The following is a 27,548-nucleotide window of genomic DNA, read 5'->3' as shown; positions in this document are numbered from 1 at the left end:
CCCAGAGGGCGGGATGGCAATGACACCCCCTTCAGGGATGACACCCGGGGCGGACCACACCCACCGCACCCCCCTTCACCCACCAGTGCGGCCGCAGCCAGGAAGGAGGCAGCTGGAGCACGCTGCAGGCCGCGCACCACACATGTCCCATGCTGCATTTTCAGGCAGCACTGGGCCCATCCACTGGAGGGCGCCCTGCAGCTCCAGTGCCACCTGTGGCCCCCACCACCCCCTTCCTCCACAACTGCTTCTAAGGATGCTTCACTCCTTTCTCCTGAACTTGGTGCATGGATCAGATTGTTCTCAGCTGATTTGGAAGAGTTCCAGACTATTAAGCTCAAGGTGAGCTGTTCTAGACAATAAAACATGCACCCATTTCCACACAGGTGCTCTAAGAAGGCCTGTGCAGTGCTTGTCTGAGACCCAGGTGGGAGTCTTGTTAGAATAAAGTTATAAACTCAAACCAAAAAGTAGCTGGTCCCTGACAGCTCCCCGCCCCACACCACCCAGCTTAGCCCTCTGAGGATTGGGGCAAGTGTACTTGGCTGTCCCCCTGCGCCCACTCCCCACCTTTGCACAAGCCTGGCCCTAAGTGTGTAAGTTGGAAGGTGGTGGACTCTCCTTCCTTAAGCAGAGATTGGATAGTCATCTGTGATGCTTGCATCGCAGGGAGTTAGACTAGAAGACCCTTGAGGTCCTTTCCAACCCTACGGTTCTCAGTTCATTCTGAAAAATGATGTTTAGAATGCCCAGATCCTATTAGCAAAGACATTCCATTCCATTCCCAAATCAGTCGGGCAGCTCTGTGCCAGCTAAAATAGGCAGAGAGGTCAGGAACAACCCAGCAGTAGGCTCTGTTTCCGATTCTCCTGACTAAAGCCTGACCCTGGAGGAAGGTTCAGGATCCGGTGGCTGCAACAGCAGCTCCTCTCCCCCTTCTTGGCAGCCTGGCCAGTGTTGTGCAGGAGGGCCTCAGCCCCACGCCAGCCCAGCGCGCGTCACTGGCTCAGGGCATCCCTTCCTTCTGACGACAGTTGGCAAGCAGCTGCATAGATGGGATGGTTGCTGCTTCCGTCCACCCGAGGCCTCCTGGCCAGAGTTCAGCTCTCTCGTCCTGGAATGCAGCTGGAACACGGAGTGCATTCAGCTGGGGCTGGGCAGGGCGCTGCACTTTGCCCAGATGTGCAGCAGGCAGGCAATGCCCCCCCCCTGACTGTTCCAGCAAGGAGAGAGGCTCCCAAAGCGATCCCACGCACAGGGCTAGCCAGATGGGTGGCATTTGCCTGTCTGCATCTGGCAAACACAGCTGTCCCTGTGCCAAGGGCAGTGGGCACATTCCAGCAGCCCACTTTAACTACTATTTATTTATTTCATAAAATCTATACGCCACTTGATTGGTTTTAAAAAAACAACAACAATAATCTCAAAGTGGTTTACAAAAAGGAAAAAACTACACAATTACCACTAAGAAGAATTAATAACAATTTAAGACTTTCAAAAAGAGAGTAAAATAGAGTAAAAAGAGATAAAAACTCGCATCCGCTTTCTGAATCTGTGGGTAGGCTTGTCTAAGCAAGGCATTGGAAAGAGTACAGTGAAGGCACTCGCCTGGTATCAATAGACAGGGAGTTCCAAAGTGCCAAAGAACCTTTTGGCAGCCATGAACCCTGTGGTGGCCTGGACTGAAGGGACCCCTCTTGCCTGGTCCTTCATGCTCCCACCACCTGTTGTGGGATGTGACATCACTGTAGCAGTCAAGAACACCATTTCCTGTTTGCCCAGAGTCCAGAGTGGACACACATGGGGATGTTACTCCAGCCAAGAGGACTTCCTGTCACACCTGTCTGGGGCATCCTCCCCCTGCGTGTGACCAGGTAGATGGTCATGACCCTGGGAGAACCCATAAAAGGGCTGGTCACGCAGCCATCTTCCCTTCTCCTTTTGCTGTTTCACCTTGTTCCATCTTGTTGTTCTTTTGCTGTTTGCTGGCTCTCAGCCAGCAACACATGGGCTCAGTCCCCATATGGGATGAACCCACACTTTCTTCTGTAACTGCAAGCTAAAGCCTGCCTTCAGGATCACACTGTGAACTGAATGTAAGTAAACTTCTTATTACTTTTAAGAGAACACTGTTGTGTCTTTATTCTTTTTAAGAGGGAATCAAAGGGGAATTTACCAGGAACAAATCCAATCTGGACAAGCCAGACTGGATTGCTTAACTCAAGAGATTCTAAAGAATCTACCAACTAGCCTCTTGCAATATACAGGGGAATGTGCTCTGCTACCAGCTCACTAGCATAAGTGAGGAAAGATAATATTTAATCAAGATATCTTCTCCTACTATCCTCACCATTCCCACACCTGTCACCCTGATAGGATCTAGGCCAGGCAGCTCTGTTAACAAGGCTCTCCATGATCCCAAAGCAGAACACTCTGCCCTTGACCTAGGCAGAAAAAGGGGTGGGGATGTGACTTTTCCAAGAGATGGGAGTGATGGGGTTCAGGCACACCTTGAAGCCCTTTCGAAAGGGTGCTTGGCACATGCTCAGAAGCCTCTTTTGGGAAGCAGGTGTTTCCTTTTCAGAGGAGAGCTGCATCCTTTGATCTGGACACTTTGTGCAGGGGGGCTGACTGACTGCTTGAGGGGGGCTGCTGTGCCTGGCTGCTGAGCTAAGCTGCACTGCATCCTGCCCTCTGTCATTTCTGGGGAGGGGAGTGGACTTTCTTACTTTGATCTTCCCTTTTCCATTGACTGCTCTTCCACCAGCCCCAGATGTCCTTGTTGCCCTTCAAGCCAAGGGGCAGAGGATGTGCCCAAACAGTGCCAGGCCCACAGCCCTCCCCTATTGTTGCCTGCTCTGCTGCAGGAGCTTCTGCCCTCATGGAGCTTCTGCCGGCCATCCCAGGGGAGCTGCACCAGCCCAGCAGCTAACCCACTCATAGGAACATTGGAAGCTGCCTTATCCAGAGTCAGACCACTGGTCCATCTTGTTCAATACTGTCTACATTGAGTGGCTCTCAGTGATTTCTCCCAAGCCTACCTGATGATGGTGGGGATTGAACCTTGGACCTTCTGCATGCAAGGCAAATGCTCTACCACTGAGCCGTGTGACTCCTCCTTAGCCTTGGACTGGTGGGCTGCAGCCTGATCCAAGGGCAGTTGCAGCACAAAAATTAAGAAATAAGTCCCCCAAATGCATGTTTGGGTTAAAAGTGGATCCTGAATCTGAAAAGGCTAGATATACTGGGATTGTACCCCGAGTTTGTGGTAATTGGGCCCCTTTAAAATCAAATTTGCAGATCTCCATAGGAACTGAATGGAGCCAGCCCAAGATTCATGGGCAGCTGTGATGAGAGATTTCACCTTTGGGGGGCCGAGACTGTGCTCCCAAGAGAGCAAGCGAAAGGCCTGACGCAGGCAGCCACCTCCCTTTGTGTGCATTTATATTATTATATGCAGCGAAGGGAACATTCTTGCCCAGAAGATGCCCGGGGAGGGGCCGAGCGGCTGCCTGAGCTCCCTTTGTGCAGCCTCAGCCTGCGTGGGCTGAGCCATGGATCGGGGTCCCTCCATGCAGTGAGCACAAGGGCCACCCTGTGAGCAGAGCGGGCCTGGGAGGGTGCCAACAATCCTCGGAAGAATCAAGGCTTGTTTTGGAAGGTCAATCCCCTGGCCCTCGTGTAGGTGGGCAGCAGTAGATAAGAAGGAAACATTATCTCTCACCACGCAGGTCTGCAAGTCCCATTTCGCAAGGCTGGCACAGGCCACAGAGCCCTCAAGCCCCTGGGGAACAAAGTCCCCAGTGTGGGCATTCAGCAAAGCCTTTTCTTCTGCGGGGAGGAGAAAGGGGGTCTCATCATACACTCAGCAAAAGCACACACTGCTGACAAGTCCCCTACAAAGGGCACTTGATCTTCCGGCAGAGCCCCTCATAAGCACACAATTGTCCGCCTGCTGGGACATTTATTTGCTCGGGCAGCAGAGAGACCACTCCAAAAATGTGACTCCTGGAACCACAGTGTTTCCCACCCCCATGCAGTGGGAGGCTAGAGCCACCTTAGAGGAGGGGGCCGGTCACTTGAGGACACGCACATGCCTCCCACCCACCCCCAACACATTCCTTGGTACTCCACCCTGTTTGTTGAGGGATTAGGAAAGACTTGGGGGCATAAACACAAGCAGGGCTCAAACTGGGCTTCTTCAATGCACTGAACCCCTGCCAGGCAGCCACCCACCATGTGCAGCTGTGCGGACTCCTGTCTCTCTGTTCTGCTGTGGTGGGATAGCCAGGTGGAGCTGGTGACCAGCTGCTGGTGGTGGTCCTCTTTGAGCCAAGGCAACCTTCTGATTTCCCTGTATGGCCAGTAAAACCAGATGCTGTCTTTCACAGGCAGGCAGACAAGGGGTTCAAATTCATACTCTTTAGATGAGGTGGTGGGCTCAGTGATGACTTCTTCTTCTGAAGTGGGTAGCTCAGTCACCACTGCTGTCCCACCAGGCCTTTTACCCCCAATCCCCCAGAGAAATGATGGTGCAGGGTTATTTCTGATGCAAGGGGCCTTATTCAGGAGGTGGGGGGAGGATTGCTACCCTACGGGCATTTGTGCTACGAACTCCTTGGAAGTAGGGCATACATAACACTATGACCACAAGGGCCTTTTGAGTTACAGTTTCCTGTCTATGGAATACTCTCCCCAGAGAGGTCTGCCTGGCGCCTTCGTTGACCTCCCTGTCCTAAATGAGGTTCCATACCCTGGAAGGTTGAGGTCCACGGTTTAGGAGCACTCTTGGATGCTCAGGGGGCAGCTGTGGCTCCAAGTGGTTTTACCCAATTTCCAAAGTGTATTAATTCCAGCTTTCCCTGGAAAAAGAGGTGGTCACTGTCAAACATGCTACCATCCTATCAAGATTAATACCTGAAAGATGCTCTCTGTGGGGCTGCCTTTGAAATAGGTCTGGAAATCAAGAGGCAGTTGCCAGAACTTCACCCGGGCTGTTTCCAGAGTTGTACAATCTGCACAGACTGCCATTTCCTTTCTGGGCCTGATTCAATGCCCTAACAGTTTGGGGCCAGGATTTGTGAAGGGCCATATTACAAGAACTTACTGATATAACATGAACCTGCTGATATCACACTGTGTTTGCCTTGCTCCAGGTCACGTTTCCATTAGAGATTCACTCAGCTGGGATACAGGAGGCGAGAGGAGTCTTTGCAGTTGCAGTACCCAGGAAACCAAAGGAGCCCATTCATTTAAGACCCTTTGGGCAAACTGTAAAAACATGTTTATTTCACCAAGCACTGAGTGTTTTCCTCCCCTCCACTGCATTTATTTTAGTTAACTCCAATTTAACATTTAAAAAAAATGTGTAACAAGTTCTGCATTTTATTTTTTACTGATACATTTTTAAAGATTGCAAGCCACCATAGGGCCCATTTGGACTAAAGAAAGGGAAAGAAAATCCCTGGAGACTGTGCCAGTAGATGGTGCCGTGCTTGCAGAAGGATGAATCCCTGGAAGTGGAGCTGCCAACAAATAGTGGTTAACATCAAAACAGCTCCCCACCTCCCTGCAGGACTCCCACACCTTTACACACCTCTGCCTCATTTTATCTTCTGACCCGCTCCCCTGTGACCAGGCCAGGCCTGTCCTGTCCACTGCAGATGAACCAGATCTCACAGTGGGGTCTCCGAGGAAGCTTCCTTGCTGTGCAGAGGAACCAATGCAGTTTGGAAGGAGGGGGATGTAGGTGTTCCTTCACTGACCATCTTGCATCTTGTCCTCTGCCTCCCTGCAGCAGCCTGGCATGGATCAGCCACCGCTCTGGGTCCAAACTGGTGGGAAGGTGCTCCTGCTATGCATGGAGAAGGTTAAAGCTCACTCAGGTAGTGGGGCAGGCAAGATTCCCTTTGGTCCTCCTTCTCACCTAATTACTACAACAACCCTGTGAGGTAGGTTAGGCTGAGAGGCACTGACTGGCTGCCAAGGTCACCCAAGTGAGTTTCACAACTCAGGTGGGGATTTGAACCCTGGTCTCCCAGATCCTAGTCTAACACTCTAAGCACTACACCACAGTGGCTCTCCAAAGCCTATCCTGGTCTCGGTGGACTGAGAGTCTCTTTCGGTCAAAGGCTGGAGAAAGAGCCAGGCCTTGTGGGAGCGCCCCCAAAAGGGCATGGAGGGACTACTAGACAGTAGGAAGATATTTGGGCAGCTGGGGTGGATGGGTGTAGACCTTGCATGTACCAACAGGGCTCAGAGGGTGGGCTGCATGAGGCCAGGAGCATGGAGTGTGTGCTGGGTTTTATGAATGACTGAGGGGGAAGGAGCCTGGGTGCATCTCTCTGATTCTCTCTCTGGGCTCAGGTTTGCACGCAGGGTGGGTGTTTGTTTGCTTGCCTGCCTGCCTTTGCACCTTGGCAAGGCTGCGCCTGTGTCTGTCAAGGGGGCTGGGAGTGGGAGAGCCACGCCTGGAGCTGGGAAGGAAGGAGGCTCCCTCCCTCCGCGTCTTGGCGATAAACTGCCCGCCGTTGCCAAAAATAAATGTTCACGTTCCAAAGGCGCGCTCAGATCGCACCAGCAGCAGCTCATTAGAGATGCATATCGCTTGGCGGAGGTCCCACACCTTCCAGCTCATTATAAATATGCAGTTGCTGCTGGCTCTACCCCAATCATCTCTGCAATCAGAGCTTTTAATTAGGTTAATTAAATTGTATCAAACCTCGCAGGGACACAGTTCCCTGATGCTGATGAGCAGCCAAAACAGACCTCGGCTCCAGCTCTGACTAAGAAGAAAGCCTGCCTGTCCCCCTGCCCCCAGCTCATGACAATGCATGAGGAAACTGCTCGCCCCTCCCAGAAGAGCAGCGGAGAGGGCTGACTGGGGGCTGGGGGGGGCTCCTGGCAGGGTGTCCAGGGCAGCCCATCCATGGAGCTTTCAAGTGCAGGTGTGTGTGTGTGACTGGTTTGACTGCTTGGTCCTCTCCACCAGCAAAATTATTTCCCCAGAGGGGACCCCATGCCACTTCTTTGGGCTGCTCATTCATTCTGCCCTGAAACTCCACAGAAGCCCCCAGGCTGGATTTGGCTGACCCGTGCTTCTTCTCGCAGCACACAAGTTAAACTATGGAACTCGCTCCCACAGGAGGCAGTGATCACCACCAACCTGAATGGCTTTAAAAGATTATAGACAAATTCATGGCGGAGGTTATCAATGACTACTAGCTGCGATGGCTATGCTCTGCCTCCATAGTTAGGAGAGGCAGCAATGCTTCTGAATACCAGCTGCTGGAAACCTCAGGAGGGGAGAAACTGCCCTTGTGCTCAGAGTCCTGTTTGCTGGTTTCCCTTTGAGACATCTGGTTAAGAACTGTGAGAACAGGATGCTGGCCTTGATGGGCCACTGGCCTGATTCAGCAGGCTCTTATGTTCTTCTCCTGCTCCATGCCGGGGACTGGCTTTCAAAGCTGCTGGGGCTGCTTTGGTTCAAGGGAAGCCTTGTCAATATGTTCCTGGCACAATGTGGCAGCTGCTATTAACTGCCCTGACCTGCCTGGGATAGAAGTAGAGGCTGCCTTGGACTACCTCCTTCTCTGAGGACTCCTCAAGCACAAGGCACCAAAGGCCCCTTGCCAAGGACCCAGAGTGGGGCTCCAACCATGCCAATGCCATGACTTCCTGTGACGGAGTGACAGCCCATGTTCAAGCCACGGGAGGCCTCATGTTGACAGCTGTGCCCAAGATGCAGGCTAGCTGCTCCTAGCAGTGGCAATGGACACGAAAGTGCAATTGGGTTGCTCTTCCTCAGAAGCCACTCTGGAATATATCAAACTACATGCAAAAAGTCCCAAGTTCAAACCCTGACCTCTCCCCTTCCTTTCAGCAAGACATTGCCTGAAACCATGGAGATTCGCAGCCAGTCCCAGTGAAAGCAAGGCTGAGTGAGATGGGCTGGCATGGTGGTCTAGGACAGCTCCCTACTCTATGCAGGGTGCAGGCAGGCAGGAAAGCTTCAGCCTGAATTAGCCCAGTGGGATTGCGGCCAAGGTGCTCAGTTGCCTCCTATCTGACAGAGAGAAGGCTGCTGCTGCTCTGGGACAAACTCTTGATCAATCTGCAGGCTTGCAGAGAGGATTTAAAAAGAAGCCTGCAGGGCTCTCTTCTCCACAAACACACCTATCCTCACACACCTCTGAGGGAGGCCAAGTTCAGAGAGCAGGGATAGGCAAACACTCTTGGCTTCCCCCGATCAGCCACCCAGAAGCCCAGGCAAGTGGCCTCCAAGCGGCCCAGGCTCAGGGCAGCAAGCGGACAGCTGGCTCTCTGCCCGGCTGTGGCACAAGCAAGTAGGTTATTTCCCAAGAGGGCTCCACCACCCTTTGCCACACACTGAGTCACCTGGAGCCCAGATGCACCATCACCCAGCAGGGAGACGGGGAGGAGGGAGGAAGGAGCTCCCAGCTCCCAGAAACCTGCCTGTTCAGTTCCTGTTACTATAATTATCCCGAGCTGCTTCTCTCCCCCACAGATCCCTCCAGGCAGGCGCTGGGGGCTCAGAGACCCCACCCCATGCTTCCCACTCCAGACTTCACCAGGGTTGAGAAATACAGGAAAGTCCTGCAGTAAAAGAGCTGTATGGGTGCCTCAGCACTCCGTGGGGCTGAGCATTGTCCCAGGGACACTGGAAGAGAAGAGAGATCTGAACAGCGGCCCTGGTTGCCAATCAAGGCACTTTTCTGGGCTTCCATCTGCAGCGGGAAGGGCCTGGAGGACCTTATGGAAGCCTTTTCCACATTCCAAGCATGAATGATGCCAGAGCTGGCCAAGATGACCCCAAATCCAAAGAAACTGGGTTGGTGGTGGTAGGGCTGAGCACCTTTTTGACGAGGTAAGGAGAACCTGGCAACAAGCCTCCAGCAACCCCTTGGCTCAGGAAGCTCCATGCTGACCTGCTAGAGACAGAGGCATGAGAATCACCTTCCTACAAATGGCTCTTAGAATGCCTACTCAGGGAGGAGGATGTTACCAAATGCTACTGCTCACACTGGCTGCATCATCTCCAGGCTCAGAGATGGGAGCATGTTTCTGAATGCCAATTATTGGGGGATCAGAAGGGGCAGGGAAGTGCTCTTGCACTCAGCTCCTGCTTGTGGGCTCATTTGGGCCTTGTGAAATAAGAGTGCAAGACTAGACGGGCAGCCTTTGGTTAGATCCAGCCTCCAGGCTCTTCTCATGCTCATCTGCAGCCTTTCACCTTCACAAAACCCTGCAGGGATTGGATGAGGATGCAGGAAACAATACTGCCCCAGGTGTGAGATGAGCAGGGCGAATCTCTGCAAGATTGAGGGCCAAAAGAGGAAAGGAGGGGCCAACCTTAGCAAAGATTTTGCAAGCGTTGTCTAGGAAGCAAACCTCCCTGCACCTAATCCTGGGTTGCTGAGCTACAGCGTTCTTGTTGTAGGTGGGATTGAACACCTGCCACAAGTGGGCAGGCACACTTCCAGGACAGAGGCAGCTGGGATGTCTGCCCCAAAATGCATTTCAGATCCTTCCTTTCCCCTTCTGCCATATAATACTGGTGTGGAGAATGCAGGGGATTCTGATGGTGTGCATCATACCAAGTAAACAGGGCTCTACAGCATCATCAGCCTGGATCACCAAAGCCTGCTGCCTAACATACAACCATCAGGAGCCCAGAGGAAACCAGCAATGGCCCACTTTGAAAGAATGCAGGATACCCCTCACTCTCTTGCCTTCTCATATGGTTGGAGAACAAGGGGGAGGGACCAAAGGGGCACTCATCAAGGTGAGAGCCTGCAGCCTGTGGTGAGGGTGTCCCAGCTGGGCTTCCCTCTCCTGGCAGCAGAAACCCATTTGCAAAAGTCCACCTCAAGAATGCAGTTCAGCCACACACATTAAGAACAAAAGTAAACAGAAACCCCAATTGCTCTTGCTGGAGACAAAGACCTGAGCCACACCACAGGGGTCTGCATGCTGAAAGCAGAATCAGCATCAACTTCATCAAACAACATTGGCTCAGTTCTTTGGTATCTAAGACGGGAGTCAAGGCAAGCAACCTCTGGCTGAGTGGTTAAGAGCACTCCAGCAGCTCCCTTTCTGCTCTGGCTGGCTTTCCCCCAACCAGCACAGTCCTCTGCAGCCACAGAGCAGCACTGCCACCTGCTGGGCATTCCGCACTAAGCCTCCACTGCTAGGCAAAGTCCAAGAAGCTCAGATGGGCAATGTCAGCTGGCTGCTCCTCTGGAAGGCTCTCCCTGCTACCCTATCTGAGTAGCACAATATATTGTACCTGTGGAGAGCAGAAAGTGGGGAGAACTTTACCCTCTCCACATCCCAGGCGGGGCTCAGCCAAACCCCTTCAGAATCCTTCAGAAGCAAAGCAGCCTACGGCAAGCTAGTCAACCAGCACAGCTCACAGAGTGGGGGAATCTGGGGCTGCTATGACTCCCAGCCAATCCTTCCCCTTAGCTCTCTGCCTACACAAGAGGAAACCAAAATAAGCCCCATCCCAGACAGGGAAAGTCAATATTCTTGTAATCTCAACTGCCAAATAACTTAATACATGGAGTGAAGAAAAGAAGTACCTTCTTTATGCAAGTCTCACTTCTCATTTTGGTTTGATTTGAATGTATTATTATCCACCCACTTGCATTCCATACCCAGGTGTTCCAATGCAGAAGTTCAAAATGTGGAGAGGAAGAGACATTTTCTTCCCAGTTCTGATGGGTTGACAAGGCCACCTTAGGGCCCCATCTCTGCATGTTCAATGAGCCCCTTCACACAAGCAACAGAAATTAGAATTGCTCCCACTTGATTTGTTTGAAAAGAAGGTATACAAGACAACATTTATTCTGAAAACGAGAAAATGAATTTGTGCAATGAGACGGCTCCACCAAGAAAGGCCACTTGCCGGGGTGGGGGTGGGGGTGGGGGAACCTCCTCTAAGTTATCGTGGAATAAGATGTCCTTCATCATACCCACCACAGCACATGGCAGTCAGCGCTTCCGCCTGAACTGGAATTTGTAAATAGCTGGCTGGTTGACGGTCTCTTTCTTCAGCTTCACTTTGTGGGCTTTGTCCTGAAATTGGGGGAGAAGTAAGTGGGGCTTCTTAAAGCAACATACCCTTCTCATAAGGCTCAAGAGAGAAAAGCCAGGCATAGGGTAGGGGGCTGGGAAGCAGCAAGGAGTCAAGCAACCCATCTTAGATCTCTCAGTCTCTCAAACTGGTTGTGGAACTGCCCACATAACCCTTGGGAAGCAGGAAGGGCTGACTGATCCTCTCTGAAGACACACATTGACCCCCCTCCCATGTTCCCTGGAAAAGAGGCAGGAGAAGCCACAGTAAGGCAGTAGCAAGTTACTGCCACCTCAGCCATGAGCCAAGAGCAAAGGGAAGCAATGGTAGGTGGAAGGCAGAGACACAGTCTGCTCCCTCACCAAAAGGTCCTTCCGGGTCTGGAGCTTCTGAGCGATGACAAACATCTTCCGCTCCCTCTCAATGCGCTGCTTCAGGAGGCTGTACTGACTCTTCCTCTGGCGGGCTAATTTCTTAAGACAAAAGAGAGAGAGAGAGGCACTTATTGCTTTTGGCAATGGACAGAAACAAGTCCTCCCTGAAATGCCAGGTGTCTCCAACCGATCTTAAGGAGAAGACACCATGCCCAAGGCTGCCTCCAATTCTTTCTCGGAGGGTTAAGTGAAAGTTCCCAGCATACCCCAGTTTCAACCCTGCAGGCAAACCTTCCCTACTCCAATGCTCCCCAGGTATTGTTGGACTACAATTCCCATCATCATCCTTGACAAGAAGTCATGCTGGCTGCTGTGAGTTGTAACTGAGGAAGGGCACCTTCACCAGAGCCCATCTCATAGCTAAACATTCAACATGTGAAAAAGCAGCCTCCTGCAGCCAGATTCTCAAGAGAAGCCACAGACACCCTGGGGTGGGTTGACAAAAGAAGGCAGGCTGCTCTGGGAACCCTGGAGGTCTCACATCTCACCAGAGCAGGTACAGAGGGAGTTTAGGCCTCTCCTGTAGGCCTGGCTCAATGCCATTTCCAGGGAGCATGTTGCTGATCCCCACGGCACCCAGGCCCCAGGCTGCCAGACCCAGCTTTCCCGAGCAAGGCCATCTCACGGCAGGTGTGAGCTAATTAGCACCATTGAGGACGACGGATCCAGACTTGTCGCACCTTCAGAAGGTGACTCAGCTCTCCTGGAAGAGGAGAGAACCCACCAGTCTGAACTAGCACAGTGACTTCAGCAATATGCCAACAGGAGGGTGGGGACCTTATCTCCCATCTCCCGCCACAGCTGTCTCTGCCTTAGCAGTTCTGGATGGCCTCTGCATTCCTCTCAGGCTGCCGGGTATTGCCCAATGTTTCTGCTCCTCTAGGCTTCTTCCTCCTCCGTATCCCAGGCAGGAGTCATGTGACCTTCTGCAGAGCTTCCTGATAGGCTGGAGCCAATCAAACTGAAAGGGGAGGAAGAAAGGGGGGAATCCCCTTCCCCCACTCTCAAACACACTGAGCAGACGTCTGGCTCCCTCTGGCCCATTTCCCAAATCATGCAAGCCTGAGGACTATAAATAAAATCAGCAGCCGCCAACCCCGGGCTGAGAAATATTTTCCTTCTTATCTGCCTACCTAGATGAACACGTCACCCTTGTATCTGCAGGGCGCTGAGAGAACTCCAGCACCTCTCTGCTAGTCCTTGTGGCACTTGGGGCAATATTTAGCATTACGCAAAGTACCCATAAAAAACCCCTTGAAATCAATAGCTGAGATCCATTCATTTAAGTGGAGCAGAACTCCACTTAAATGAGCAGAACTCAGCTGGCTACAAGCCGAAGTATGCAACCAGGATGAGAACGTGGGTCCTCCCACTTTGACACCCTCAGTTTAGCTCCCAAGCAGAAGACTCTAGGGAGCTGATAAGCAGCAGCTGCACAGACCTTCAACTGGGCCTGGGTGGTGGCCCCCCAAACGGCTTCCTTCCGCAGAGTTTCAAGGGTCGGCCGGTTGTACACTCTGCCCACCAGCTCCGGTGCAGTGTTCAGATGGGTGGCAATGTCAAATCTTTGCACTGGAAAAAAGAGAAGGCCCTGGGGTTGGCAAAGTCAGCCAAGAAACACCACTCACCAGACACTCAAGAGCCCTAAGGAAGGGTCATGCAGAACAGGAAGCAGCCTGGGGGCTTCTGAATACCAGGTGCTGGAGGGCACAGGAGGAGGGAGGCCTCTTGTGCTCAAATCCTGCACTCGCAGGTTTCCCATAATGGGCATCTTGTTGGCCATTGTGAGAGCAAAATGCTGGACTAGATGGGCCCCCTTTGGCCTGATCCAGCAGGCTCTTCTGCCTCTGGCAGCTCCCTCCCTTCCCCTCTTCCAACTTCTGTCCCACAACCCCCACAACATTCTTCAGCACAAGTGCATTAGAGTCAAAGGAGAAGGATGAGAAGGAAGGCTCCTCTGAAGGAAAAGTAAACAAGAAAGAGGAGGGTGGGGAGAGAACAGCCAAGTGCCCCCCTCACCCGCCGTACATGCCCCCCTTACCTTCCTTCTTTGTGTCAAAAAAGAATGTGTGCTTGTTCGGCTGCTTGCCCTCAGCTTCCAGCAGGTGGAGCTCCGACTTCAGCCTTTCAATTTTCTGAGGGAGAAAAGAGACTCAAGTCTTCATCTTTGCTGAGAGCCACAGAACCAGGCGAGCTGGAAGTGGTGGGGCAGGACCTGAACTCAGGCAAGAGCACAGGCTTTGCATGCAGACTGTGAAAAGCACAGTCCCCAACACCTCTGCCTGACAAGCAGAGGCCTTCCTCTGCCTGGGATGAGTTACCACCAGTCAGAGTGGGCAACAGAGAACCAGCAGGACCAATAGGCTGGCCTGATAGAAAGGAGGGTCCCCAGGCTCCCTGAGGCCATCTGTCTAGGGCAGCCTCCTAGCACAAGGCATGGCCATCCAGCTGCCAGGCAGCTCTCCACGATCATTCACGAACAAAAACTAGACCAGGGTGCCTCACACAAAACAGAAGCACATGGCTCTTGCAAGCAAGCCAAACCACATATAGGACAGCCAAACACAACCACTATTCCTTCCCAGCTCCACACGTGGTAGACCAGGATGCAGCATTTACAGGGGTGACTATTAACCCTTCACACACCCACAGTAAGTGCCAGGAAGTGAATTCCCTTTAGCTCCAGTGGGAATCCCAGAGGGTGAAGGGAATGTGCTCTAACCTTGACTTCAGCTACCCGCTTCATCTCAATGTATTTCAAGTCCTGTGTCTTCATCAGCTTCTGCTGCTCCAGCGTGGTTTCTTCTTCCTGCTTTTTAATTATGTGAACTCCATCCTGCCAGTAAGAAAACATACATACTTTCCGGTCAGACACAGTCAGTGGTGCCATAAGAGCTTAGATTGGACTGGGGCAACAGAAACCTAAAATGACAACAATCTCTGCAACAGATCTGACTGGTTAGGCACTGTAGAACAAGCCAGTAAACCCCCCCCCTTTCCCTTTGGCAAACAAACAAGCAAACAGAACAGGAAAATTAAACAGGAATACTCCAAAGACATAAATAGCAAGGCTGGGGTTTCTTGTGCTCCACAAGATGTAGGAAAGATGGAGCGGACAAATATACAGATGCAAACAAGGGCATTTATCCCTAAAACCACCCAGTCAGTCAAGCCATGAAGGTCAACAATAGAATCTACTGTCTCTCCCCCAATGCAGCCCCACATAAGAAAAGCCCATCCATCTGGATGAGGCCAAAGGCCTATCTAATTCTCTTCTTACAGTGGCCAACCAAATGCCCAACAGCAAGCCAATAAGGAGGACTTGAATGCAACAGCACTCTCCCCACTTCCAGTCTGCAGTATTTTTTTTTTTTATAATAATTTTTATTAATTTTCCAAACAAATAATAAAAACAGTATAAAACAGTATGACTTCAAACTCATCAGTTCATACCCTTTTTTCTTTGACTCCCCCATACCTCCCCATCCCTGCATCCTTGTTTAATAATTCTTTAGCAACCCTTAGGTCCATTGTCTTAATTCCCTTTCATAAAAATTTCTTAAGTTTTTTTGTTTACTGCTGCAATTCTTTACTTCTTACCCCCTGACATCTTAACATTCCTCAATTTTGCAATTATTTTTAAGATATATTTTGAATTTCTTCCAGTCCTCTTCCACTGTCTCTTTCCCCTGGTCCCGGATTCTGCCCGTCATCTCGGCCAGTCCCATAAAGTCAATCACCTTTGTTTGCCATTCTTCCAGAGTAGGTAGTTCTTGCGTCTTCCAATACTTTGCCAGTAGAATTCTTGCTGCTGTAGTGGCATACATAAAGAAAATCCTATCCTTCCTTAGCACCACTTGGCCCACCATGCCCAAGAGGAAAGCCTCTGGTTTCTTAGGAAAAGTCCACTTAAGGATCTTCTTAATTTCATTATAGATCATTTCCCAGAAAGCTTTCACCTTTGGGCAGGTCCACCAAAGGTGGTAGAAAGTGCCTTCAGTCTCATTACATTTCCAACACTTATTATTAGGCAAATGATAAATTTTTGCAAGCTTGACTGGGGTCATGTACCACCGGTAGATCATTTTCATAATATTTTCTTTTAAGGCATTACATGCAGTAAATTTAATACCGGTGGTCCATAACTGTTCCCAGTCAGCAAACATAATATCATGACCGATATCTTGTGCCCATTTAATCATTGCTGATTTCACCGTTTCATCCTGTGTGTTCCATTTTAACAGCAAGTTATACATTTTTGATAAGTTCTTAGTATTGGGTTCCAACAATTCTGTTTCTAGTTTTGACTTCTCTTTCTGAAATCCTATTTTCCTGTCCTGTTTAAACGTCTCATTTATCTGATGGTAATGCAACCAATCTCGAACCTTAGGCTTTAGTTTCTCATAACTCTGAAGTTTCACCCTTTCGCCATCATATTCTAAAATCTCATGATATTTTGGCCATTTAGAATCCATATTAAGCTTTTTTACTTCCCTAGCTTCCATTGGTGACACCCACCTAGGAGTTTTACTTTCCATCAAATCTTTGTATCTAATCCAAACGTTATACAATGCTTTCCTTACAATATGGTTTTTAAAGCTTTTATACACCTTTACCTTGTCATACCATAAGTATGCATGCCAACCAAAACTATTGTCGTACCCTTCCAGATCCAAAATGTTGGTGTTCTCAAGAAGTAACCAGTGTTTCAACCAGCAGAAAGCTGCTGATTCATAATAAAGTCTTAAGTCCGGCAGGGCAAACCCCCCTCTATCCTTTGCATCAGTTAAAATCTTAAATTTAATTCTGGGCTTTTTGCCCTGCCAGACAAATTTTGATATGTCTTTCTGCCACTTCTTGAAACAGTCCATCTTGTCCACAATCTGCAACATCTGGAATAAAAACAGCATTCTAGGCAATACATTCATCTTAATAGTAGCAATTCGGCCTAACAAGGAAAGTTTCAACCTTGACCATATTTCCAGATCCTTTTTTACATCTGACCAACATTTTTCATAATTATCCTTAAATAAGTTCACATTCTTGGATGTTAAGTTTACCCCCAGGTATTTTACCCTTTTTGTTATTTCCAAGCCTGTTTCATTCTGAAAACTCTCTCTTTCTTCCATTGTTCCAGTCTGCAGTAACTGGTATTCAGAATCAAACTGTTTCTGACAGTGGAGGTAAAATAGAGCCTAATCGTCTATGCATTTGTCTAATCTCTTTTAAAGCTATTCAAGTTGGTCACAGAACACACACACCCTTCAAAAATAGTCCCATCCTATTCTCTACTAAGGCTAATAAGACCATTTGATCCACTATCTGCTTCTTGGACAAACAAGCAGGAAGCCATGCTTCCCAAGGGAGACTCTCACCTGGAGCTGCACACGGGTCATTTTGTAATAGAATTCATCCGGGTTCTTCTCCTCGGCCTTCCTGCGAAGAGCCTGGAGCGCATTCCGCTTCTTATGGTAGTCACTGAAAGGCAACAAAGCATCCACATTAGCACAGCCTTTTCACACAAAGAGTTTCCTCCACAGAGAGGCTACGAGTGGGCTAGAAAAGGGAGGCAGGGAAGAGTTGCTCCTTCCTTTACGCTTCTGAATATCAGCTGCCAGGCATCACAAATAAGGAAAGTGCAGTTGCACTCAGTTTCGGCTTGGAGGCTTCCCACAGGGATTTGGTTCTCCACTGTGAGACTAGGATGCTGGACTAAAGAGGCCTTTAGTTTGGTTTGATCCAGTGGCATGGCTTTTCTATTTCACCAGGAACTAATGCAAGCCTCTGCCATGAACACACAAAAGTACTACAGATGATTAGGCGAATGCTTTACCCTCCAAATGTTCCAGATTAGTTTCCTGTAACACACTCCACATGGTGCTGCTCATGAAGACAACTCAAACCTCAATTTGTTCAAGCTGCAGCCGTCACATTGCAGCCTGGGGCTCCATTTAGATGGCACACAACCCTTATTTTAAAACAACTACATTGGTTGCCAATTCATTCTTGGGCCCAATTCTAGCTACTCACAAGAATTGGGCCCAAGAAAATTTATTGAATTGATCAATTATAATCAATAAAAATACTTAACTGAGGTTCTGCCCCCCCCCAACAAACACCTGCCCCCCAACAAAAAACCTGCCAATGCCCATGGCGGAGACCCCATTTCCTTGCCTGCTGCAAGAAAAGCCTTCCCATTCATCAAGTGTTGAGCAGGTGAAGTAGCAGAGACCTCCTGCACACCATTTTGGGGTCAGCACATTTAAGGGTCAGACAAACTTGACACAGCCACATGAGTGTGGTGCAGTGGCTAGAGTGCTGGACTAGGGACCTGGGAGACCAGGGGTTGAATCCCCACTTGGACATGACATTCACTGGGTGACCTTGGGCCAGTCACTGCCTCTAAACCTAATCTACCTCACAGGATTGTTGTGGGGATGAAATGAGGAGGGATGGGTATTAAATGAAGAGTGAGGAGAACCATGTACACCACTTGGAGCTCCTTGGAGGAAAAGGTGAGATATAAATGCAATAAATGATGATGATGATGATGATCACATTGCTGCAGTGCAAGACACTGGCAGGTCATAGTGAGCAGCTGCAGGAGGCATATTGTGAGAGTGAGGGACATTACTCACTTGGCACGGAGCTTGTAGTCCTTCTTCTTTTCAAGGATTCCAAGATTCTTTCGGGAAGCTGGCTGGGGGATGGGGAGCAGGGAAAGAGAAACAAACACACATGGGGACAAGTGCTCAATAAACATAGTAGGTGGATATATGTGCAAGGTGTCTTATTTAAAACAAACAAGTAGACTACTGAAGTTTAAGCTTGTTTTATAGCACATGTATTAATACCAGGGGAAAGGCCTGTAAGGTCAGTGGCAGGGTGCCTGGCTTCCATGCAGCAGGCCCCAGGTCCAATCCTTGCCGGCATCTCCAATTAGAACTGGAACAGGACCCTGGAGACTGGCCACCACTGCCGGTCAGTGCAGACCATACTGAGCGAAGTGGGCCCAGTTGTCTGACACCCAGCTACCTTGGAAGGTGGCGAACTCTCCTCCACTGGAGGTTTTTAAGCAGAGGACGGAAGGCCATCTCTCAGCGACGCTTTTGCTGTGATCCCTGCACTGCAGGGGGTAGGACAAGATGAACCCTTGGGGTGGGGTTCCAACCGGGCATTTCTATTGAACTTCTGGACCGTCCGCAGCGACCCAGAGGGCAGAGGGGCCTTTCCGTAGGGGAAGAAGGAGGAAACCTTCGGGTGCCCTCCTAATGCAGCTCCTCGTACAACAGGGAGGCGTCGGAAGCGACACCCCCCGAAGGCGGAGAGAGGAGCTCCAGAGACTCCGCGGCCCCGGCTCTTGAGGGGCAGCCCTAGCCACAACCTCTAACCTCTTCCCCACCCAGCCAGGGCGCAGGGCAGCGGCCTCTAAACCAGGCGAGGCCCCTGCGGGGGTCCCTGGACCTTCCAGCCCAAACCTGGAAGCGACACCCGAGGCGGGGGGGGGGAGGGAAGGAAGGGAGAAGCCGCCACCGGAGATCGTCCGCCCGTCCCGCTCCCCGCGGCGCCTCTGCCTGGTCCGCCCACCTGGCTCCGCTCGCGGTGCTCCCGCTGGCGGGACTTGCCCGCCTTCTTGAACGCCGCCGACATGCTTTCGAGAGCCAGGCACTTCCGCGCCGTCGACTTCCGGTCCCCATCTGGCCCACTTCCGCTCGGCGGGGACCGAAGAACTAGGAACGTGCAGAGGAGAGCGCGTACACGGATGGAAAGAGAAGCGACGCCTCCCGTTGGGATGGAACGAGGGAGAAGCGTCAGCCGCGGGGCGAGCTCAGGAGGCTTCGCCGGAATTCCTCACTCGAGCTCGCCCTGGTCCCAAGCGAGGAAATACATCTCCCTCCTTCCATTCACCCCATACCCTGGATCAGGAATCTCCAACCTTATCAGACCCGTGACCCACTTTTTTATAGAATCATTGACCTGTAGGGGTCATTTGGGGTCCCTAAATAGGTCACCTGGTCCAACCCCCTGCGGTGCAAACCCAAGCAGGCATTTGGGGACCCATTTCTTACTCTTTTATCATATATTTGCATGATGGAGTGCGCTTCTCGCAAACCACCTTGGATTAGGACCTATTAGTGAGTCCTGACTCCCGACCCATCCAGTGCCCTCCTGGGGGATCCTGTGAAGTTTAAATGTGGTACAAGCCCTGCTGCCATTTAGTTCAGATGGGAGGGACGAGGGTGTAAGAGGAGCCCCACCCCCAGTTCCTCATTCTCTTCTCATTTGTGGTGGAACAAAGCATATTTTTAGGGTGTTGCTCCCCTGCCCTAGTTTCTTATTCTTTATTTTATATTTCGGCTATAAAGGAAATTTTTATAATACATTCCGTTGTGTTGTATTCGCGTTATTGAAATACCCTCTAATGCAAGATTTTAACCTAAATGTTCCGAACGTAGATGCAGGGGCTCAGGAGAGAAGCGCTGTAGGAGACAGGCACACAGTTGCAAGCAATGGTCAGTGCCTGGAGCGCCTAGCAGAGACCGGAGGGCATAGGAGAGGTTTGTAAGGGGCAGAGGGAGGAGAGGGGATGGGTGTCCCCTGAGTACTTGTACCTCAGCCTGGGAGGACCATAGTGCACTCTCCTTCCCCGGAGGCTTTTAAGCAGAGGTTGGATGGCCATCTGCCAGGGATTATTGAGCAGTGATTCCTGCGTTGCAGGGGGTTGGACTAGATGACCCTGGAGTCCCTTCCAGCTCTACCATTATATTCTATGACTAAGGCCATGCTTACCCTTTTCCCTGCTCTCTACGTCCAGGTTGTGATTCCCAGAGTGATTCCAGGCCTTTGCAAATAGGAAGCTTAACTCCATGTTTGTGCTGAATGCTTCCCTTGGATGTGGGGTTAGGGTAGGGTTAGGCTGCTCCCTGCCGTGAGGGAGGAAGCGTCTTACAGCAGTGCAGTGTAGAAAAGTGGTGCAGGGGAGAAAAAGAAGACCTTTAGCAGCAGTTGCACTTTGTAGAAAGCCAGTGTAGTACAGTAGCTAGTGTGTCAGGCCACTACTTGGCCATGAAGCTCACCTTGGGCCAGTCACTGCCTCTCAGTGATACAATCCAGAATTCTGCCACCTTCACTTTGCTTTTGAGGTGTAGATCAGCTCTCCGTCTCTGGGTGGTGGCAGCGAGAAAGATGGCAGTGGAGAGGCAGCCCCCCAATGGAGCAGAAGCTCCCCTCAGCAGAGGAAGAACTCACTGCAGCTGGGGACCCCGCTCCTCACCCATCTATCCCTTCTCCCGTTGACCTGAAACAGCTGCTTCTGGCACTGGCTGGATGAGGAAGCTGCCTAGAAGAGGACCAGGGATGTGGGGACAGGGAATAGAGTCCACTGTTTAGGAAATGCCCTCCACCACCACCACCCCGACTTGTGCTGGGACAGCAGAGAGGCCTATACTGCTGCTGTGGGACAGAAATGTGTGTGACAGGGCGGCTGTGTCTATGGGAAAGGCAAGGCTAGCTGCTAGTTTACTGGGGGCAGCCATTCCAGCAGTGGGAGAGCTGGGAAGCAGAGCTCACTCCATTATCAGTTCTGCTGGGACAGGCCAGTTCCATCAGGTCTCTTCTCCCTTCCATGTCATCCTGGGGACAGCCATTGCACCAGTGGCAGAGATGGGAAGCAGAAGGCTCATTTCATCAGTTTGCCCAGCTCCACCAGGCACCTCCTGCCCCTGAACTGAGCCAGCTGGCCAATATAGGAACTGTTCAGAAACTGGTGCCTGAATTTGGTTTTCCTCTTCCCTGCCTGTCTCTTTTCCCTTGTGTGTCATGTTTTGAGTTTTCTTTAGATTGTCAGCCTGTGGGTAGGGACTGTCTTGTCTTGATTGTACCTAGGCTGCCCTGAGAGCCTTTCTTTCCAAATGCTCTAAATAAAATTAATAATAACGTGGGCCTGGGGATCTTTGCTCTTGGAACTAGTGAACCAAACCACTGTGGTCTCCGCAACAGCCCCACAGTTGCCACTTAGGCTCCACCTTCCCTGGCTCTTCCTTTGTGCAGACTTGCTGTTGCTGACCACCTTCCCATATCCCAAGCACTTGCCTCTAGCTCCTTGAGCAAGGTGATGGGAGGCTGGCTCTGTTCTAGAGAGCCTTTCCTTGGAGGCTTTGAGCTGAGGCCGTGTTGTGGTTGGGAGGGGATGGCTGAGTCCAGCAGGTGGCATGTCAGGGGTTATCAAATCAAAATGTTTATTCGGCTTTACGCCCATCATGAAACACAACACAACAAAACAAATCAAATAAAACAGCGGACTCGTACAAGCCACAAGTAGTATAGCACAGTTTACAACTCACAAGGACAAATATCAGCCATTCATAAGAAAAGTTTAAGATTAAGATTAAAATTTAAAAAAATTTGCACTACACTAAAATCAGTATCTGATGTCGTTATAGAAAATTCTTATAACTATCAATAATCAGCTAACATTCCATTCCGTCTCTTGTACAAGAGGACGGCTGTTAGGAATTTAGCAACCTGTAGGGTAATATAAGGATCCACATCTTGAAGAACCCAGGCAAGCTGTAGGTCTACTGGTTTGTCAGCCATTGGCTGGATTATGGAGTTTAGTATGCTAGCACGGGCTGAACTGTACAAAGGGCAGATAAACATAACATGATATAGAGATTCAGATGTTTTCATTTCACAAGCACACGTTGAAGGGACTTGGCCCTTAGTGAATCTATGTCTCAGCACGTTTGTTGGAAAGACATTAAACCTAGCTCTAATGAAGGCATATCAGTGAGACGCGGCCATAAGCGATGTTAAGTAGGACGGAGTGCGGTAGATAGGGGTTATGCCGAAATTTAACGGCGAACAGGCTCCACCACCAGCTACAAAATTTTGGTATAGCTCCGCATCATCCAGCCTTTGATTTATACACCTTTTTGCCACATTTAGATCCAGTTTGAGCAATTCAGTGGGTGAGATCTCATAGTACTGCAATTTGGCAAGGATTTTTCCTGACCACAAATTTGTGAAGTCATCTCGCCACATGCATTGAATGAGATAGTGGTTCAGGAGTTTATGCCATAGGGATATCCAATAGATCAAAACTCTCCTCCATATAACTAACTCCACTGACGGGATCTTCATTTCTAAACGAATAGCCGCGTTACTTACGCATGTTGGTAATTTTAAAAGTCGGCGTAAGAATTGGCTTTGAAGTGACTCTAATGGTGAGAGGTTTGCAAAGGCAGCCCATAAAGGTGCAGCATAGGCCATTGTGGCCATCACTTTGATGCTATACACTTTTAGGGCCGCAGGGATGAATAAGGCCCCCTCAGAGTAGAAAAAACGAAGGAGGGAGTGTGATAGGGCTTTTGTCTTGTTTTGAAGATATTCAACATGCGCTTTTCACCCTAAATTATATTGAAAATAAATTCCTAAATATTTAAATTTGTGTACTTGTTCAATTTTCGTGCCCTCCAGTTTCCATGAATAAAGTTTTCGACTCCTTGAAAATATCAGTACTTTGGACTTGGTGTGGTTAATAGACAGATGATTAGAATGGCAATATGTCGCAAAAATCTTTAGTGCCCTCCTTAAACCCACTCTGGAGTAAGAGAGTAGTACAGCATCATCTGCGTAGAGAAGTAAAGGACAACGGTAATCTGCTATACGAGGGGAGTGGATAAATTTATGTGAGACGGCTAATGGGTTCCTCATATCACTGATAAATAAGTTAAAAAGAAGCGGCGCTAAAATATAACCCTGGCGTACACCCTTATTTACTGGCACTGGGTTAGTCAGGTCTCCAGCAGGGGATAATCTCACCCTGGCCACGGACCCAGCATGAAGTTGGGAGATAAGCCACAGGAGCCTTCTATCTATTCCCCAACTGGCAAGTTTATCCCATAGTAATTTCCTCGGGATACTATCAAACGCAGCTTTCAAATCTATGAAAGCTGCGCAAAGTTGGCCCCGTGCTTTTGAATTATGATGCTTTTGAATTATGGTGCTGGAGGAGACTCTTGAGAGTCCCATGGACTGCAAGAAGATCAAACCTCTCCATTCTGAAGGAAATCAGCCCTGAGTGCTCACTGGAAGGACAGATTGTGAAGCTGAGGCTCCAGTACTTTGGCCACCTCATGAGAAGAGAAGACTCCCTGGAGAAGACCCTGATGTTGGGAAAGATGGAGGGCACAAGGAGAAGGGGGCGACAGAGGACGAGATGGTTGGATAGTGTTTTCGAGGTTACCAGCATGAGTCTGACCAAGCTGCGGGGGGCAGTGGAGGACAGGAGTGCCTGGCGTTCTCTGGTCCATGGGGTCACGAAGAGTCGGACACGACTAAACGACTAAACAACAACAACAGGTGTCGAGTATTTCCGGGCTAGGTGATAAAGAATAATTGCCTGGTCTGTTGTGGATCGGTTTAATCTAAATCCAGCTTGCTCATGTCCAATCAGGTCAGCCTCAACTGACCACTTCATCAACCTTGCCAGCAAAAAACGGGCATATATTTTCCCAATGGACGATAGCAGACTGATGTTCCGATAATTCCCTGGGTCACCGGGAGGGCCTTTTTTGTAGATAGGAATTATAATGGCCTCCTTCCACATTCCTGGAATTAAGCCCGTGGCATTTATTGCATCGAACGTTTTAGCTAAAATCCCTGCCCACCATGCCGAATGAAGCTTTATAGCCTCAACAGGGACCAAATCTGGCCCAGGGGCCTTACCAGTTTTCAGCTCGGCTATCAATTCTAGGATTTCAGCAGGGTCGGTATTAGGCCAGACGGGAAGGGGATTAGAAGGTCTCCAATGAGTGGCCGGAGCTTCTACCACTGAGAAATATTTTCTCAGGAACTGCTCCCATGTAGGGGCCGGGATCACCGTTAAGGGATATTTCGTGTTTCTTCCCTTTATTAAGGACCAAAATTTCCGGGAGTTATGAGATTTTGAGGCAGAAATTATAGTCTGCCAACGATTTAAATGCCATTCCCGTTTGGCCGATTTCTGGGCCTGTTTGTATGCTTTTTTAGCCAGGGAATAAGATGGAGGTAAGGCCGGAGCGCCGGAAAGTTTATAGTCATTATATATTGTATGTAGATGGAGTCTGGCTAGCTTGCAAGCAGAGTTGAACCAAGGGGCGCCAAATTTAAAATAATCGTTTTTAACTCCATGGGTTGGAGAAGTAAAAAAGCGAGTTAAAACTTCTATCAGGCAAGAAAAAAATTCATACAGGTAATAGGATCACGCAGGACTATTCCTACATCCAGCTGGTCACCAGGAAACTTTTCTCTGATAAAATCCATATATCTGTGAGCAAGGGCAGGGGACCATCTAGTCCCCTTTATTTTAGTGGACGACTCCACAGTCACCGGGATTGGGTGGGAGCGGTCGAGCAACTGCCAGTCAACACATAACTTGGTTGTCAGGGGAAGATGGTCACTAAATTGGGCATTATCAATTTTAAAAGAGGTGACTTTCAAAACTAAATCCCGGGAAACCAAAACGTAGTCAAGAACACTGTTTGATTTTAACCCCAGGTGGGTGAACTCTCCAGGTATGTCTGGAGGACACCTGCCATTTAATATAATTAAATTAAGGCGTAGCGTCATCTGATAAAGCATCACTCCCGCCTTATTGACTTTTACATCCTTTGATATTCTAGTGGGGGTGTATGCTAGATCGTAAGTTTGAGCGCCAGGGTCAATCCACCACTTAGACTTTTTAAGAGCCTCCCAATTTGAGGCTATCCGAGCGTTAAAATTGCCTCCAGTAATGGAGGGGACATTGGGATATTTAAGATAACAAGAGAGTAAAAAATCCTCTAGGGATTCCCATCTAGAAGTAAGGTCAGCTGCTAACCCTCCCGGAGGGAAGTAGACATTTGTAACCAATAAAGAGAAGTTTCCACCGGAGATCAGTCCGGTAATAGCATAAGGCGGGAATGCATGCACTAGTGAAAGTTTAGCCCGAAGTTTAAGGGAGATACCAATTGTAAGGCCACCTTTAGGGCGACCACCATTCGTTGACGGGCTAGCAGGCAGACATATAAACTCAAAGCCATTTGTCAGGGGTTAGAGAATTCAACTCACAGCCTTGGGTCAGGTTGACCTATGAGCTCATCAGTGCCTAGGCTACATACCTTAGGCCAGCACTCACCTTCAAGTTGGGCAGGCTAAGCCCCTTTTGGGAAGAAGCAAAGCCCTCGTTCCTCTTGCTGGGGGTTCCCAGCGGACAGGTAGAATGTGGTGTGTGTCTCTATAACTCAGCACACCTTGATTTGCACATCTCTCTACAATCTTGCCATGCTTCCTGTCTCAGCAGAGCCACCTGTGGGGCACAAATCTTAAGGTGTCCATGTTTCCCCTTCCCATCATCAAAGTAGCCTCCTCACAGTGGGAGGCAATTGCAGAGGCATTCAGGACCATGGCTGGCACCCCTGGGTGGAGGCAGTTGCTATTTGTGCTCGAGTCCTGCTTGTGGACTTCCAATACAGGAACATGGTTAGCCATGGTGAGAATGCTGGACCAGATGGGCCCCCTCTGGCCTGACCCAGGAAGCTCTTTTCCCAACACGGCAGAAATTTTAGGTCCCAGGGCCCAGTTTTGCTCCTTGGAAGTATGCCAGTTTTCCCCTCATGGAGAAGGCAGTGGGGTGGGTTTTGCAAGTAGCCCTTGGGGAGAGCCTAGCCCACCTCCCTCTGAAACTAGATACTGTCCCAGGGAAGACCAGGCTGCTGCTGGTGGGGACTGAGGACCTCAAGCCATAGTCCTGTCCAGGGTGCAAGTGGCTGAACCAGAGGCAGGAGCATAGGAAAACTGCTCTTCCTGTTGGGACATGGGAGAGTGCCAGTGGAAACTGATTTGAGTCTCTGCCCTGGACAGCACTAAAGGGGCATTTTTGGAAAGGAAAGGCATGCAGACTTAGATAAACAGGACCAGGTGCTGAGGGAGGGAGGGAGCAGGCAATTGCATGGCTGAAAAAGGCACATGGGTATGTGTAAGATTCTCCCCCTTTCACTGTTCCAAAGCATTTTCTCATTCCAAGACTGTGAAGCTGGCAAAAGGAAGGGGCCCAAGGAGGAGTGGGTACCCGCCCCCTGTCCCAGCACACACCGGTGAAAACAGGTCCAAACAAGCCAACAAGTGACCAGCTCATCTCTCCTGGAGAGACTTCCCTGGACAGAACAGGCGGTGGGCATCTAGAACTAACCAGCCCAGTGAAGCAAGCCCAGCATGGCTCACAGGGGGCAGCTTCTGCTTGGCAGCACAGGCCTTTGCCTGATCCAGCAAGGCACTTTTTCCAAGGCTTTAAGAACTGCTGAGCGTGCACTTTTGCTTTGCAACTTAAACCCTTCAGTGGCCCACACTGGGGTTCCAGGGAAGGAAATGTAGAAGTCAGCATTGAGGAGTGCGCTGCAACTCCTAAAAATGAATGGGTGGGGGTGGGAGAGAGGCACATCTAAGAGCAAAGCAAAGGTCTCAGGCCTCACAGACCGCCTTGCAAAGCCTCCTTCCCTGCCTGAGCCACAACACACACACCCCCATGTCACACAGCCCAGCAGTTTCCCTCCCTGTGGTTCCCCAGCCAGAGGAGCCTCCTGCATCCAAGGCCATTTCCACCCCCACCGTCGCCTTCCAGCCTTGCCCCATTACCTCACCACCCTCCCACTCCCTCCCCACAAATAAATCAGGCAGGCAAAGCAAGTCGTGACCCATTCATGTTGGGATGGGATCCAGATGTTGCCGGCCACAGGCAGCTGGGCCATTTCCTTTTTTGGAGAGGAACGCCAGGCCGAGGGGGATCCCAGGGGCCCAGAGGTAACAAAAGCCTGGTAGCTGGATCTGTGGGCGAGGGGGGAGGGCTGAGCGCCCCCCCCCCCCGCGCGCGCTCGGAGCTGGATGGGGGAAGCTGCTTTCAGAAGAAAAAAGGCTCTTCCAGAGATGCACAACAGTTCATTGCCCAAGTTTGCAAGAGCGGGAGGGGTTCCACTGCATCAGCGCAGAGATCAGCTGCC

The 27,548-nt window shown here is 50.2% G+C and overlaps 1 protein-coding gene and 1 long non-coding RNA gene across 2 annotated transcripts; one reads left to right on the top strand and one right to left on the bottom strand.

Moving 5' to 3' along the window:
• The first annotated feature begins 1,581 nt into the window (after window positions 1-1,581).
• On the top strand, window positions 1,582-11,101 carry LOC307222697. The gene is made up of 2 exons (XR_013841851.1): window positions 1,582-2,096; window positions 5,157-11,101. It is a non-coding gene; the product is annotated as an uncharacterized lncRNA (long non-coding RNA).
• On the bottom strand, window positions 10,835-19,235 carry UTP11 (UTP11 small subunit processome component). Its single transcript, XM_079988118.1, has 8 exons — window positions 19,120-19,235; window positions 18,171-18,232; window positions 16,908-17,010; window positions 14,255-14,368; window positions 13,574-13,667; window positions 12,974-13,104; window positions 11,461-11,571; window positions 10,835-11,100 (listed from the first exon to the last, which is right to left on the bottom strand). Exons 1-8 carry the CDS (start codon window positions 19,180-19,182, stop codon window positions 11,017-11,019), a joined length of 762 nt encoding a protein of 253 aa, XP_079844244.1. The 5' UTR covers window positions 19,183-19,235; the 3' UTR covers window positions 10,835-11,016.
• Window positions 19,236-27,548: the final 8,313 nt, after the last annotated feature.

The sequence above is a fragment of the Podarcis cretensis genome, assembly GCF_951804945.1.
Source record: "Podarcis cretensis genome assembly, chromosome: 8".
Taxonomy (NCBI): domain Eukaryota; kingdom Metazoa; phylum Chordata; class Lepidosauria; order Squamata; family Lacertidae; genus Podarcis; species Podarcis cretensis.
The sequence above is the reverse complement of the archived record's forward strand: the minus strand, read 5'-3'. Positions and strand labels throughout refer to the sequence as shown.